The sequence below is a fragment of the Mastigoproctus giganteus genome, chromosome 4, assembly GCF_048544385.1.
Source record: "Mastigoproctus giganteus isolate SK-2022 chromosome 4, ASM4854438v1, whole genome shotgun sequence".
NCBI classification, from domain to species: domain Eukaryota; kingdom Metazoa; phylum Arthropoda; class Arachnida; order Uropygi; family Thelyphonidae; genus Mastigoproctus; species Mastigoproctus giganteus.
The window spans coordinates 233,348,526-233,365,442 of record NC_143578.1 but is presented as its reverse complement, the minus strand read 5'-3'; the positions used below and the strand labels follow the sequence as shown (position 1 = coordinate 233,365,442).

Here is a 16,917-nt window from a genome sequence, read left to right as displayed (position 1 = left end):
ACTGACAAAAGCAAGGTATTGCATATCGATAACAGTAATCCCAGATTAACGTACCATGTGGTACTATGTTCAGTGTAGTGGGAAAATAAAAAAGACCTGGGGTAATTGTGCAGTAAGATATGATGTACTCTTAACAATGCAGACAGGTTACAAGGATGGCTCATGAGGTTTTGTCAATGATATACCGGAACTTTGCTAGAAAGGATAAGGAGGTGATTATTCCATTTTATAAGACAATGGTCAGGCGGCTTCAATTTAGGAAGGATGTAGATCTGCCAGAATGGGTACAGAGAAGGCAAATGAAATTGGTGAAGGGAACAAAATGGTGGTCTTACCAAGTAAGGCTTAAATTCTGCAAAATGCAACATCTGGAGACTAAGTACCTACAAAGTGATCTGATTTAGATGTTAAGGCTTGGAATGGATTGAGCAAGTATCAAAATGAAAAAAGAAAAAAAAAAAAAAAAAAAAAAAAAAGAGTCATGTAGTGACCTGGTCATCATCATATAAGCAACAGAACTCCATTGTGCCACCTAGGCAAATTTGCCCATATGCACAAATGACTAAACATTTTTGATAACTTTAAATTCTAGTGATCAATATCACTGTGATATTTAGCCAAAATATCTTTTACTCATTCTGTTGATTAGACGACTTACAATTTTATGGTCTTTAGCCTGTCGTCACATGAAATAAGTAAATATTCCATGTGATTTCAGTTTCCGCCCCTTCCTCGAGGAGGAAGACCTCTACTCGTTCAGAAGGTAAAAACTTTAAAAATTTCAAACTTTATACTGTCTGACATTCTAAAACTGGTCTCACACTGAGTCTCTTCCCAAATTCATTAATAATATACAATATTAGAAGTCACCTCAAGTCAAGTCCACAACAATCGACACGGCACACACACACACACTCAGGCCATGCATCCATGTTCACTGTCGGAGGAACTCTTCACTATTCATAATCTGTTTGTTTTTTGTTTAGTTCCTTTGCCCTCTTTTGTTCAGGACATATGCGATCTACTGCAGTATGTTCACTGGGCATTTTCTTCCGCCAGCAATTTATGCAGCGAGGAACTTTTTCTTTATTCGAACATTCTCTATATGAGTGACCTTCCTCCGAACAGTACCCACAACATGCACTACCTTTGCAAAACTTCGCAGTATGGCCATAGGTCATACACCTATAACACTGTGTAACCGTAACGATGTCGTGAACTCGACAAGCGGACCAGTGGACAAACACTCTACCAACACTCACTAATTGCTTATGAATAGAACTATCCACCCGAAGAATCCAATTATTTAGCTTCTTGTTCTTGGCTTTATTTACGGAAATAACATTTAAACTTTCTTGGAATAGTTTTTGTTCCACTCCGTAATCTTTCAGGTTCTTCAACCCTAACTGTTCTAGCAATTCATTTTTGTCCACTTCCTGTTCTACATCATATATAAGAACTTTTGGATTCTGTTTCCTTACTTTATCTACACATAGCTTCAGTTCTTTAAATTTCTCACATTGCATTAAATCACTAATATCCTTATCAGTTTCAGCTTCAATTACCACTTTCTTGTCTCTTACTGCTTTAAGATTATGAACTTTGACATTTTGCAAGGCAGGTCTTACTTTTTTAATCAAATCTACTTTCACATCTTCACTACACTTGTGATTAACATTCTTGGTACTAATTATTGCAACTTTCAGCTTATTAAAGCCCACCGCCTTCACTACCGTTGCATAATCCTTAGGGACTTGCTCCTTTATAGCCAGTTCTTGGGATTTCTTTTTTGTGGACATTTCGCAGTTCTTGGATTTCATTCTTTTGACCTTTATACATTTCTTTAATTGCTTCTACTCGCGCACAACATCTTTGAAATTCTACTTCTAACACAATAGTTGACATCTCAAGCTCGTCCCAAATACCAAGGATCTTAGTACATACCTTTCCAGATATCCTATTTTCACTTTGTAGTAAGATATTTCTTAACTTTGTCCTTGCTTTTAATATACTATCAAAACCAAATTCCCTTGAATCAGGTCCTTCTTCATTACCCATAATTGAGCTTAAAACTATCTTAATATTTTTCAACACTTCTTCCTTCTTTTCAAGGGACCTCTTAGATTTTAATGCAAGGTCTTCTTTTGTAGGTAGTTCGCCAAAAACCACCTTCCGTTTCTTTTTTCCCTGCTTCTTTTTCTTGGAAACTGAACCCTTAGACTTTCCTTCACTACTTTCTCCTAGATCTTTTTGCTGTTCTGCTTCATCAATAACTAATTGTTCTACTTCAGTGAGTCTTACTTCATCCACATCTTCCGAACTTTCGCTTTCTGAATCATCGGATGACTAACTCTGTGTAGAGATCTCCACCCTCCTTTTAGGAAGAGAGCCAGTGTTTGACCTTTTTCCAGACATTAAAATCTTTAAAAGGCAATCGCCAACTATTTACAAAAATTTAGAGTCAGACGGCTATTAACAACCCGTACTCAAACAATAACTCAAACAAGAAATCGAAAATCTATCCGAAATCTAATTTAAAAACAGCCCCCACTCAAGTTTAACGAGTGGGGGTCCCAGAAGCCTTTAATTAACTTGAGGGCACAAATGGCAAAATTAACTACAAACTCACTCTGCCTCACCCACTCAGACACCCGTTCAGCCGACTAGGGGAAACCCCTAACCACCCACCCCAGACGCCGAGGACGTAGGGCAGCTAATCTATTTGAAACTCGTGCAATAACAGGTAACAATCAATAAAAATTTAATTTCAACCAAAATCAAATATCACACAATCAAGATTGATCACCAGATTACAGTTACCCCAAGATTAGCCCCTGGGGCAGTGACCTGGTCAGGAGAAATAACTGAAAGAACAAAATGGGATCTTGTTTATGTAACTACAGCAATGCCCGCTATGAGATATCGAGCATTGTAAACAGCTGAATGGAGTCAGCTATGCTAATCAGTTTGTATAAAGAACTGCTGGAATGCAGAAATGGCTGTAACTTGGAAACAAGTTGAAATCAGACCTATGTTTACATGATCTTTATTTTTTTATTGTTTTTATGTTCTAAATCTATTCCTGAAGACTATCCCCGGGTCCCACATGTTATGATAATACACACCTTCTATGCTACTGATAAGCTGAAGAAAAAAATTCATTCTTATTGCTTATGAAAATAAACTTGTGTTTTTGAGTTTTAAAAATGAATGTTTTTAAAAATGGCTCAAATCACTAGGCATCTGAATGTTCAAGATAATTATATGCATGAATATTATTAAGGAATTTCATAGGATATCCCTTATTTTAAAATTTATAAGGATGCATCATTTAATGAGCTGAACTGGCTTGAAATGAAATTATAATAATTTAAGAACTGGGTATAAAGAATAGAATCCAATAAATCCAAAAAAGTTATTATTCAATAAATTTTATAAAAATTTATTGGATAATAACCATAACCACAGTATTAAGGTATATGTACATAAATCTGGAAGAAGAAATCTTTTTCTAGTACAACCACATTTAATCATTTTTCCTAAATAGAAGAGAACTACCCATCACCATCACTATTTTATTTAGGAAAGAAATTGCAAAAAATAAAAAATAAATAAAATAAATAACTGATGTGTTTAAGTGATGGCCCCTACACTTTCTTTAGATTTAAATATGCATCAATGCAGTCATATGCCATGTTTGTGTTTCTATTATAAATTTGATAATCCTGGGATTGTCAAGTTCTTTCTAACTGTGGTATTCAGTCCTTGCATTTATGTTTCTAAGTGTTTGACCTATGTATGCCTCAACTCTGGTAGATGCAACACTCACTGATGAATATTTTTTGATTTTTTTGTCCCTTTTAAATATGCTCCAATGACTTGGTTATTTGAATTGGGAAACTTCATCTAATATCTGGGTATCATTACTGAAATATGACGGAGCATATTTTGCTAAATTTGGACTAGCTTTTCTTATAAAGTTCAATTCAGCATAGTATTTTCACAAAATTAATTTGTTATTTGTTAATTGTGAAGTACTGTGTAAATTTGACTATTTGCTGGAATGATGACAAGAAATAATCTCACTGTAATTTCTAGCAAAGAAAATATCCCAAGTTAAAGGTGAAAATTTTTTTAACATAAGTTACTTTATCAGATCTTAAATGACTATTTTGGAACTCTTTCTTATTTAGTTGGCTACTGAAAGAAGGTAGTATGTTTTCCCTCATTGCCCAAGACCTTTTAATGCAGCCTCATATTCATTTGAGTGTTAGCTTGTTAAAGGTGCACCTTACTTTGTCAAGGTTACTGACAAATAAGGGCATCCTTGATAAAACAAGGTGCTCCTTTAAAGTATGTAAGACATTCAGCTCTGGTACTAGTCAGGATGTGATAAAACATCCCAAGTTAAAAGTGAAAATTGTTTTTAATCAGATCTTAAAATAATTTTTTTTTCGGAACTCTTTCTTATTTAGTTGGCTACTGCAAAAATTCTTAGGTAGTATGTTTTCCATCATTACCCAAGACCTTTTTTGTTATTTATTTAATAGTATTCCTGAACATACCTGAGTCTCATTCCTGGCTAAAGGTAAAGAAGGTGATGCACATTCTACAGGAGCAGAAAATGTGAACCTGCTTTCAGTTGATGTTAGAACAGTAGTTTCAGTATTGTTTGTCTTACTTTCTTTGGTAGAAAAGTTGAATTTTGGCAATGTTGTAATTGGTACTGGAATATTCGGCAATTCCACCTTTTCAGCTACCTACAGAAGAAGTAATTACAAGGTACCAACCATTTTAACCATTATTATTAGGAGTTTAAAAAGCACAAATCAGAATCAATTTTAAATTTTGATATCATGACATTAACAATTAATTTTAAGAGTAGGAGACCGGTGGAATTACTTAACAAGTACAGGTCATTGTTGAAAAAAAAGTCGTGAATTAGGGTTGAATTTAAAAGTGTCTGCAATTCTGCCCAGACACAACAGGATGGAGTATATGATGAGAGCCTTGGCGATCAATTCGGCCCTGGACAGATTGTGTAAGGCTCAAGGGGTAGAATTTTTTTCAGCCTGGTCTGTACTTGTTAACAGGAGAGACTGCTTCTACAGGGATGGGATACACTTAAATAGAAAGGGTGCAAGAATGTTTGCTGATGCCAGCGAGGCAGTGTTAGGTGGGTCGGAAAACTGCTGGCTTGGGGAGGGGGATACAAGGACTAATAGATTAACAGTAGCCACTGGCAGAGGTGAGAGTGATTCCTGCACTGCTTCTATTGGAATGAGCAGCAGCCTAGAAAACAAGATGCAGGGTATTTCAAAGGCTGCTGGGAGTCATTGCAGTACAAGTAAATACATGGGTTGTGTTAGGATAGCTAAGAATAGGAACAGGTACATGTATACTTGCGTATACACCAATGCTAGGACTTTGGTAAATAAACTTGATGAATTTGAGGTATTGCTCAAAACATAAAAGGCAGATATTGTTGGGATATCAGAGACGTGGTGTCACACAGATAAAAGGAATGCAGAACTGGAATTTGGGGAGTACAATGTGTACAGGAAGGATAGAGACGATAGGAAGGGAGGAGGAGTGAAGCCAGTCGACACTGCAGTGTCAAGTCAGTTTGTTTATGACATAAGCATTGGGAGATCAAAATTGAGGGTACGAGTGTGTTATAGGCCTAATGACTCTGATGAGTATAATAAGGAACTGTACAGGGAAATAGAGTCAGTCAGTAAATCAGAGTCTTATAATGGGGGATTTTATTAATTTCCCAGATATTGACTGGAATTTGTGGGTTGGTCACTCACAACACTAGCAAGGCTTTTGTGGATTTATTTGATGATTGTTTTCTACATCAGCATGTTCGGGAAGCAACTAGAGGGAGTAATACTCTTGATCTGATTATCAGTAGTGATTCTTCGTGCATTAAGAATCTGCAGATAAAGGAACCACTAGGTGGCAGTGATAACAGTGTGCTGAAGTGGGATTTACTCAAAGAGGTAACTACCATCAGGGGCAAAGGGAAGGGTTTTTGCTTTCGTAAAGGCGACTCCGGTGGTCTGAGACAGTATTTAATTCTATACGGTGGGACCAACTGATGATGTTACCAACAGCAAATTCAAAATGGGAAGCATTCAAAGAATTTTGAATGCTTCCCATTTTGGAAGCTACTAGGATTTACATACCAACTAAGAAATATTGTTCAAGGTTTAGGTCTAAATGGATGTCAGATGAACTAATGAGACATATGGCAAAGAAGAAAAATGCATGGCATACATATAAATTAATGGGTGACATGGAAGCCTATGATAGATAATAAGCTGGTCTGTAACCAAGGCACAAAGAGGATTAGGCAGGCAAAGGCAGATTATGAGAAATCTTTGGCAAAGGATGCAAAGAAAAACAGCAAAGAGTTCTTTACCTATGTAAACTCTAAAAGAAAAGAGATGAATCAGATTGGTCCACTGGATATTGATGGTTCAACTGTTATATGATGATAGGTGGCTAACAAACTAAATGAGTATTTTGCATCTACATTCACACATGAGGAGTTATTCAGGGAGGGGAATACCAGAGGTGAATTAAACTCTAGCAGTGAGCTAGAAGATTTTGTAATAATTGAGAGGAAAGTGGAGGAGAAACTGTTGAAGATAAACATAAAAAAGGCACCCGGGCTGGACGGGATCTATCCAGTTATATTAAGGGAGGTAGCAAACCCTTAGCCATAATTATGAGAGCTTCTTTGGACTCAGGGGAGGTACCCATGGACTGGAGATGTGCAAATGTGACTACAATTCACAAAGGAGGATCAAAGGGCGACAAAAGTATTTATAGACCTGTGAGTTTAACTTCTGTTCGAGGAAAATTAATGGAGGCACTGCAGGATCATCTAGACGAGACTGCAGTTATAGCTTGGACACAGCATGGTTTTGCTAAGGGAAAGTCTTGCTGACCAATTTGATTGGATACTATGATGTGGTCACAAAGGAACTGGATGCAGGGAATAACTTTGATGTCATATATTTGGTTCTTAGAAAGGCTTTTGATACTGTTGCACATGGAAGACTGCTGAACACATTGGAGCAGTGTGGCATTGGAGGCAAACTGCTGCTATGGATAAAGGGATGGTTGAGGGGGAGAAGACAGAGAGTGGTAATCAATGGACACTGCTCATCGTGGACTAATGTTATTAGTGGAGTCCCTCGGGGTTCAGTGTTGGGTCCATTGTTGTTTTCTGTATTTATAAATGATATTGATGATGGTATATCAAGCTTAATGTCCAAGTTTGCAGACAATATGAAGGTTGGCAGGGTTGTTAATGACAGTACACTGGTGCAAGAGGATCTAGAAAAGTTGAGCAGATGGGCTGAGAGGTGGCAAATAAAGTTTAACATTGACAAATGTAAAGTACTACATACGGGAAGCAGTAACCCCAGAGTAACGTATCAACTCTGCGGTACAACACTGACAGTCGCAGAGAATGAAAAGGACCTGGGGGTAATTGTGCAGGCAGATATGAAGTTTTCTGAGCAGTGCAGACGGTCTGCAAGAATAGCTCATGGTGTCTTGTAAATGATATACAAGAATTTTTCTAGCAGGGATAAGGAGGTGATTATCCCCTTGTATAAGGCAATGGTCAGGCCACACCTTGAGTACTGTATACAGGTCTGGAGGCCTCATTTTAAGAAGGATGTAGAGCTGTTGGAACAAGTACAGAGAAGGGCAACAAGATTAGTGAATGGAACAAAGGGTTGCTCTTACGATGAAATGCTCTTAAGTTTTGCAAATTACAGTGTCTGGAAACTAGGCATCCGTGAGGTGATCTGACTGAGGTATAAATCCTCGAATGGTTTGAGCATGCTCAATGCTGATGGGAATTCTCCTCTTGCTCAGAATAATCACCTGAGGGCATAAATTCAAATTGAGGAAAGACAGTTGTAAGATAGCCGTGCGGAAGTTTGCCTTTAGTTGGATAGTTGGTTGGTGGAACAGACTTCTATCTTTTGTTGCAGAAATTGATAGCCTAAATAAGTTTAAGGCTGGACAGGTATTTGGAACGAATGGAGTGGTGAAATGGGAGCATTTTTTTTGGCTTATGCTGCATAAGCTTGATTTCTTAAATCATATGCCTCTACTAATGCTAATGTTAGGTTCATAAGTCCTATTAGCCTCAAACAAGCACCCCTATCTCTAAAATTATTAGAGTATTAGTTTCTTATGTGCCATTTAATAACCTTGAAACAGGCAAGAAATACTATGTAATGTCATGTTTAACATTATCACAGAAATAACTAGAAAAAAAAAAAAAAAAAAAAAAAAAAAAAAACTTGTTTTAAAAATAAAAAACTTGTTTGTACACAGTAAATAATCTGATATTGCTGGAATAATGACAAATAATCTCACTATAATTTCTAGCAACGACCGACAGACTGGTTTAAGTTAAACTTTATTAAAATAAAATTAACAAAACAGATATAAAATAAAAGCATTAAAATAAACATAAATAAAAAGCAATAAAATAAAAGCTTTCAGGCCGAGCTGTCCCTTTATTAGCTAGTTAGTGTATGGTGTGCTGAGTATATATGTATACATTGGGTAAAATAACAGATGACTGGGCATGATTGTAGAATTACAACTCTGGTGCCAGACACACTGTATTACACTTGCGTAAGGAACACCAGCACTCATCACACTGTAGAATGGCAGACTTCATAATCGGGTGTATGTGAATTCCCCTATTACGGTTCATAGTATGGTTACAGCTGAATCTTGTAACAGCTTTCTAGCATGCTCCAATGCCAATGTGAATAAATAAATTAAAAATAATGAGAAAATTAAAATGCTACTTCAATATAACAGCATAATTTAAAATAAACTCCAAAGGCTAAGCATTCTTTTATCAGTGAGAGAGAGATATCTTATTACATTTAAATATATATGGTTTCACTAATAACCAACCTACATTGTATAAGTAAAATTAGTCTGTTTTTTTTTTTTTTTAAATCACTCCTTGTACTCCATATTACACCTTAGTGCAAGGGTCGGCAACCTGCGGCTCTTTGAGCATGTAACTGCAGCTCTAACTTTTATCCCACATGAAGCACAATTTGAAATGGAATAAGAGGACTTAAAAATCAAGAGCATATGGACTGCAAGACTAAAATGCCGCCTTTGTAATTCTACACAAATGGACAGCAATAGATGAGTTGAAAAGGCAAGACCAAATTGTGTTTGATGCATGGGGTAGCTTACCAGATACGTATACAAATTTGAAAATATTTGCATCTGGACTTCTCAGTTTTTGGTTCAACGAATTTCTGCAGACAATATTTTTGAACACGAACTATATTGAAAATAAACCAAGAAACTATCTGAACACAGCGAGTCTCTCAGCATGTTTAAAGATGAAAATTATGATATACTTGACTTGCTCAAGAAGTTCTGCAGCAAGCAAAAGTCACATTAATTCGTACCTAATTGGATGTTTGTTAGGTTTTTTCAGTATTAATAAATAAAATTTCAAAAAATATATATTTTTAATGAAACATCTTCCCACTCTATTCCATTTCTTAAAAAACACCTCACCCTGCTCTTTCCTCCCAGCTTGTGCTGAGGTGTGGCTCTCTAGATTCTCTTTTTTTTTTTTTTTCATTAGATCAAAAATGGCTCTTCACTCAAAAAAAGGTTGCCGACCCCTGCCTTAGTGGCTCTCAACTTTCTATTACATCATCCTGTTAAGGATATAATTCATTCCCAACTCACCAACTACTTCTGTTAAACAGTATTCATGAACTGATATGTAATTGACAACCGCATTTGATTATTAAGATTTAAATTTTTTTTTTTTTTTTAATTTTGAAAAATATAATTTACCAATGTAATTTTCCAATCTTTCTTATGTTTCCTTTCTTTTTTAAAAATCTTATTACTACACTAAAAATAATGAAAATTTATGTACAAAAGTAACATTTGTAAAAAAAGCAGAATACCTCATTCTGTTCATCATTCTGTTTAGATGAATGCCGGAGAGAATGGTGGACCCGTGTCCTCATCTTACCACCTGCCTTAGACGAAATTTCCCTAGAAAAACAAAAAAAGAAAATACAACATACACTACTGGAATGTCTACTTAAATCTGAATGATATACTTAAAATCATTAAAAAATTTTGTATTTTATGCAAAAGGGTTTTTTAGAATAATGATACATTTGAACTACAAAAAGGAAAATCATCACAGTCTACCCCCAAAACAAATTTGGAGACATAAGTAACTGATGTTTGTATAAAAATTCTTTTGATCATCAACACAACTGAGAACTTGGCTTGTTAATTTAAAAAAAGCACAAAACAATAAACTAAATGTGAGAAACTGTTAGGATGGTGTTGCAGTATGCATACATAGGGGGACTGAGTCCTCAGCAAGAACAAGTTCTTCTTTTGAAAATGTATAGACTGGACTGTCACTATCTGATTACAGGCTTAATCTGGTTCAGTTTTTAGCTAGTTGGTGTCAAGAACTTTGTCACAAGGAAAACATGCAGTTGTAGATTATCTGTCTGTAGTCTATACAGGGGACTGATAAGTAACAATCATTCAGGGGAACAGTTGGATTTCAGTGAAGCATCTGATTGACTACTGGCTCTGATCTCCTTAGAATCCAGAAGAAGCAAATGTCAAATTAAAGATTCCCAAAGGGAAGGTAACATCTGCTGAACATAGATAGGAGTATATCCTACTGCTAGACTTCTCTAATTTTTAATCTTCCATAATGGCAATGTTGTAAGAGTACAGGGAAAGCTGTCAAAGTTGTCGATTTGAAGATGGTCCCTGCTCGACCATCTTCAATTTTGTTGAAACTTGGTGTAGATGTTTAAACAGGTTTCCAAAAGAAGCTGTGCAAAAATTCAGTTCAAAATATACTATGTTTGAGGCACCAGCACCTTTTTTTGTGGAGGTCACTTGTGTTATGCAGAGAAAATCACAAAAATTTTTCAAAGTTTTGAATTTTGCTGTTGCACAACATTGAGAGGTAGTGCCCTGAAACTTGGTATACCTAGTTAACTTTTGATAGAGAATGCAAAACCTTTGGTGTCCAGGCTCAAAAACCTTCACATTTTTTACAATGCGGTCTAAAACTGGCACCAAAAATTTGTCGTGACAAATTTAAGCAAGAGTTTTGTCATAACTTTGAAGTAAAAACCTTTGGTACCTTCTTCTTCTTTGGGCATTCCATTTAACATCTGCACGAATTCAGCCTAACTAAATATGAGCTCTTATACTTGTTTTCTGACTGAGATATTTTCCTTCAAAGATACTCAAAATTTGACCTATCTTTAAGGGCAAATATCTTAATGTGGGACATCTTCAATTCTCTCGTTTTTGCCACCACTGGAAAGAGCAGGTTTTAAGCAAACATGAATCATGGTTTTTCAGTTTTTTGTCTTGCTACTTAACGACTAAAAAATGGCCTTAAACATTTTATATTTTCCACATCATCACGATCAGTCATTTTCAATCCACTGCAGGATGAAGGCCTCTCCAGCAACTTTCCAGTTCCTTCTGTTTTGAGCACTGGCCATCCATTTACTACCCACAAACTCATGAATTTCATCTATCCATCTCCACCTTTGTCTTCCAGGTTTTCTTCTAGCTCCTCTTGGGTACCATTCTGTTATTTTCTTAGTCCGTCTGTCATCGTGTCTTCGAGCTATGTGTCCTGCCCAGACCATTTTAGTACTTTAGTTTTGATAAGAATGTCCTTTACTTGAGTTTGCTGCCTAATCCATGTGTTTCTCTTCTTATCTAACAGTCTGATTCCCAAAATAATTCGTTCCATTCTTCGCTGTGTAGTTCTCAACTTCTCTTCCATTCTTTTGGTTAGTGCCCAAGTTTCACTTCCATAAGTCTTGGTGGGGAGTATACATTGGTTCATTATTTTACGTTTCAGACAAACTGGGATATTGCTCTTCAGTGTGGGACTATATTTCCTGAATGCTATCCATCCAAAATTTATTCTTCTCTTGACTTCCAGCCATTTATCATTATTACAGCTAATAACTTGTCCCAGATAAGTATGATATGACTCCACCTTTTCAATTACTGCTCTTTCAATCATTATGTCCCTTTCTGCGGCATACTTGTTCATCATTACTTTTGTTTTAGCCATATTCATCTTTAGTCCAAAATCCTTACTAACTGTGCATAACTGATTAAGATTTTCCTCTAATTCTTTGGGATCGTGGCTTATGACCACAATATCATCTGCAAATCGTAAATGGTTTAAGTACAGTCAGTCCTTGTATAACACATATTTACACTACATGAATTCGTCTACACAATTTATAAATAGGGGAACGATATCTTATATAACATGAACTGAATTCGCTTATGCACGATTCGCCTTTGTGTTTACAAGAAATGGCAGTCGAACGCAGAATCACCACCCCAACCGAACGCAACACAATAGGAATGAAGAGAAGATTCTGAAAATGTATTTATGTTTTTTTATATCAGTGAAGGGGAAACACATTTCACCATAATAACGTAAAAACCCACACAATTCCAGCTATCGGTATTATTGCAAATGCAATTAGATCGAGTTTACTACCAGTTTATAACAGATTCCACTAGCAGAAAAGCAACTGGAAATTGTTTTTATTGTTTTATGGTAGTAACCCCGAAATGTGCTTTAGTAAAATTTGAGGTGTTCATAGTGTATCTCTGCCTTTACGGTTTGTTTATTCAGTTGCTACACGTGTGCAGCTTTGTTTATGTGTATCAAGCGTGCATCCTCGTTTTGTAATTGTGCTTTATTCCCTAAAAATAGTAAAATACTTAAAAGGTGTGAAAAGGAAGCGTCCTGTTGAAGACACTGCAGATTCGGAGAGAAAAAGAAAAGCAATATCGATAAACAGAGGCGGACTGGGTAAAAAATTCTTACCCGAGAAAATTTATAGTGGCCTCATACTATGGTTTATGGCCAAAATCACACCGGCCTCTGGCCCACCGGGGTTTCCCCGGTAAGGCTTATGGCCAGTTCGCCTCTGTCTATAGAGAAAAAATATGAAGTTGTGAAATGAAAGGCCATGGTGATATTGCACATGCTACAGACCTAAATGAGGCAATGCCGAGAATTACAAAGAATGCAGAGAAAATAAAAACAACTTTCATTGCAGGAACAACTCAAAGTGTAATTAAAATCCATTAGATTAAGACACAAAGAATTGAAGAGATGGAACGGCTATCATCTGTTTGAATAGAAAATCAAACAAAAAACAAGCTTGCTTATGATGGAAGCAAAAGCATTGGCAATATTTTATTACATAATAGTCTTAATAAAATACTTACGTATTTTATTACGATTATTTATTGTGTTTGGTAATGTTTTGGTTACAAATGTGTGTTCAATCTTGGGTGGTCGGCACCTAACCCTATTTTTCCAATAGGGCCTGTTGTTTATATTGCACAATTTTGCATTGCATGAGGGTTTCTAGGAACACAACTATTGTGCTATACGAGGACTGACTGTATTCTCCATTCATATTGACTCCTTTCTGCGACCAGTCTAATCTTCTGAAAGCTTCAAGGGCAGCAGTAAACAGCTTCGGAGATATTGGGTCTCCTTGTCGAACTCCTTTCTCAATTTTAAATTTACTACTGTCTTTGTCTAGTCTAATAAAGGAGGTAGCGTTCTCACATATTTTTTTCAATATCATAATATATGGGATATCTATGCCTTGCCTTTCCAGTGCACAAAACATAGCCTTAAGCTGTACAGAGTCAAATGCCTTTTCATAATCCACAAATGCCAGGCATAATGGTGTTTTGTATTCATTTGCTTTCTCCATTAGCTGTGATATTACGTGAAGGTGATCCATAGTTGAGCATCCTGTCCTAAAGCCAGCTTGCTCTTTTGGTTGATTCTCATCAAGTATTCTTTCCAATCTGTTAGTAATGACCCTTGTGAACAACTTGTAGATAACAAGCTAATTGGTCTATAATTTCCAATTTCTGATTTATCTCCTTTCTTATGCAGCAAAACTATGATGGCATTATTCCACTGCTTAGGCGTCACACCTTTCTAATGCATTTTGTGAAGAGCCTTGCCAGTTTTTGTGTTATGTCTCTTCCTCCCAATTTTAACAACTCTACAATAACTTCATCTTCCCCCGGGGCTTTCTGATTCTTCATTTTCTTCAATGCATGTTCTACCTCATCAGGAAGAATATTGGGTATGTCATATGTGTTGCTACTTTGCAATCCATCTTCCCCACTGCTGGCATCATTCCCTCGCTCCTTGTATAATTCTCTATAGTAGTCTTCTGCTATTTGAATTATGCCTTCTCTGCTATTTAAGTACACCATTGCTATTCAGTTTAAGTATCATTTGTCTTTCTGTATTACTGCTCATGGCTGTTGATTTAAGTCTTTTGTTTTCCCTTCATGCTTGTTTTACTTTTCTTGTGTTAAATCTTCTTATGTCCTCTCTGAGTCTCTTTCTAATGACTGTACAACTCAGTATACTCAATTTTCTCCTTGTCAGTGTTTATCTTGCTCTTCATTTGTCGCCTTCGGTTCATCATAACAAGTATTTCTTGATTAATTTTTTCTTCTTTGGATTTCTTTTTCCCTATAGGTTTCTTGGGCTTTATCACTTTCAGAAAGTTGTAATATTCCTCATCGATATCTTGGTTCTGAGTAGTCTGCAGAAGCTCAAACTTTTTCTTAAGTTCCAGTACATGCTGCTTTTTTTCCCTCTTCTGTTATCTCAAAGACCTTTGTATTATTTACTCGAGTCAGTTTTTTCCTTTCCTTTCCCACGTCTATATCAAGTGTACATCTTACCATTCTGTGATCACTTCCAACATTTACCTTATTCAGGATAGTAACATCATTCACGATATATCTTCTGTTAGTGAGGATGAAGTCGATTTCATTAGTTGTTAATCCATTTTGACTCTTCCATGTCCACTTTCTGTTCACACTTTTCTTGAAAAAAGTGTTCATTACTGATAATCCTTGAGATTCTGCAAATTCCACAAGTCTTTCACCAATTCCAAAATTTCCTATAGTTCCCCTTTCTGTGCTGTTTCGTCTTTTTCCAAAGCATGTAAGTCCTCCATAATAATAGTGTAGTGGGTTTTCTGCTCATCTAGAAGACTCAATTTCGGGGTACATTTCTTCAACCTCTTCATCATCATGGCTCGACGTTGGTGCATAAATCATTATATCCTTTAGCTTGTACCTCTTAGAAATCTTGAGTATTAGTCTTGACATCCTTGGTGATGTACTTTTGAATTCCAAAATGTTGTTTTTTATATCTTTATGGACAAGAAACCCAACTCCACCTTTGCTCCTTTCACTGTTTCCATTGGTGTACAGCAGATTTCCACTTGATAAACTTATAAGTGATTCATTTCTTCTTCTTGTTTCAGCCAAACTGATGATATGCCAATTCACATTTTCTAATTCCTTTTCCAGCTCTAATATCCTGTCTTCACCGATGGGCGATCTTACGTTGTAACAGGCCAAGTTCAGTTTCCGTGCATGGCAGCCTGGTCGTGCCCAGAGATTCTTAGTACCCTCTGCTTCGACTCTAATCCTCTTGCTGCCGTAAGAGGGGGAGTGAAAGCCGCTAGGAACTGAGGGCCATTTGTTTTGTCATGATGTCATATGCTGGAGGGTTTGGTCTTTTCCTCTTCATGCTGACCAGGCATCTTGAAGAGAACCACTCTATACGTTTGTTGCCACCTAAGTGACGTAACAGGGCTTACCATCGAGAAGGTGTGCATGAGTGGATTTTAGGGAGGCAGGCCAACCGGACTTCTCCTAAATTTTCTGTAATAGAAAGATATTGGATCCATCAGTGTTTCAGACAGTGTCTGATAACACACAGAATACCTTTTCCTCTCTAAGCCCCATTTCCACATAACATTTGCATACGTATTTGATGGTGAAGTTTCACATCTCAATAAGGACAGAACTATTGCATTTACAAGAGTGAAATTTCTGCAATTACTCTGCCCTTTGGTTTAAGAAGAAAGGATATATTGCCAATGCACAAAAATATCTGTATTTTTTACAATGGGGTGCAAATGGTAAGAAAAGAAATTGCATGGGTTTCTTTAGTGCAAGTTCCCAAGCCTGAAAAGTGGTCTTTATTCAGGATTCCAAGCATAAAAATGATGTTCTATTGGTTTCTAAGCTTGAAAGAAGATATAACTGCAACAAAATTTATTTAAAACACAATACAATTTGAAATAAGCAAGTGAGTGTTTAGATATTGAATCACTGCTTTGTAATGGAGCTGGAAGACTGGCAATAATTTGTTGTCCAAGAATTGAGCAGACATCTTGTCTAGCAGGCCAGTGAAATGAGCGAGCTGCTCCATCAGGATGCATGAAATTTACCAATACATCATGTTCTTCAAATGAAATTTCACAAATATTTCCAATCCACCAATTATTGTCATAAATACAGGCAATGTATTAGCCAGGTTGTAAATTAACAATTGGCACATATTGAATATTGGTTTCACTAGTCTGATCTACATGAGCTACAAATAATGATTTTCTCTTGTTCCAGCAATAATATGACCATCTATGAATCTTTTCTCTTGAAATGGCTTTACTTGCTCAATTTCCTCTTTAGAAACAAAACAGAATTTTATTCCAGTCACATGCTTGTCACAAAATTCAAACATGTTTCTTAGTGTTCGGATTTGTTTTCAATCAGGCACTGGAGACTTGCACGTGCTGCCAATCGTTTTATTGTTCCACCAATTCCATCACATGGTGACTTGCTGTGGCTAGCGCCAAAGAAATTCCATTCGGCACTGATATCAAAATCCTTCTGATGATGACACAAGTTAATAAAATTCTTGTATTGAGCTGCAGAATCATCACTGAAGTA

General features: G+C 36.4%; 1 protein-coding gene across 2 annotated transcripts in view; it reads right to left on the bottom strand.

Annotated features, from left to right (window-relative positions):
- Positions 1–16,917, bottom strand: part of LOC150087490 (uncharacterized) — a 259,633-nt gene that overhangs the window by 102,206 nt on the left and 140,510 nt on the right. The window contains exons 11-12 of one of the 2 annotated variants that reach the window (XM_090371210.1): positions 9,996–10,086; positions 4,566–4,760 (exon numbers count right to left, since the gene is read on the bottom strand). In XM_090371210.1, coding sequence (XP_090227336.1) covers positions 4,566–4,760; positions 9,996–10,086 — 286 coding nt within the window. The remainder of the gene's footprint in view (positions 1–4,565; positions 4,761–9,995; positions 10,087–16,917) is intronic. The other variant, XM_090371211.1, reaches the window with a different exon arrangement.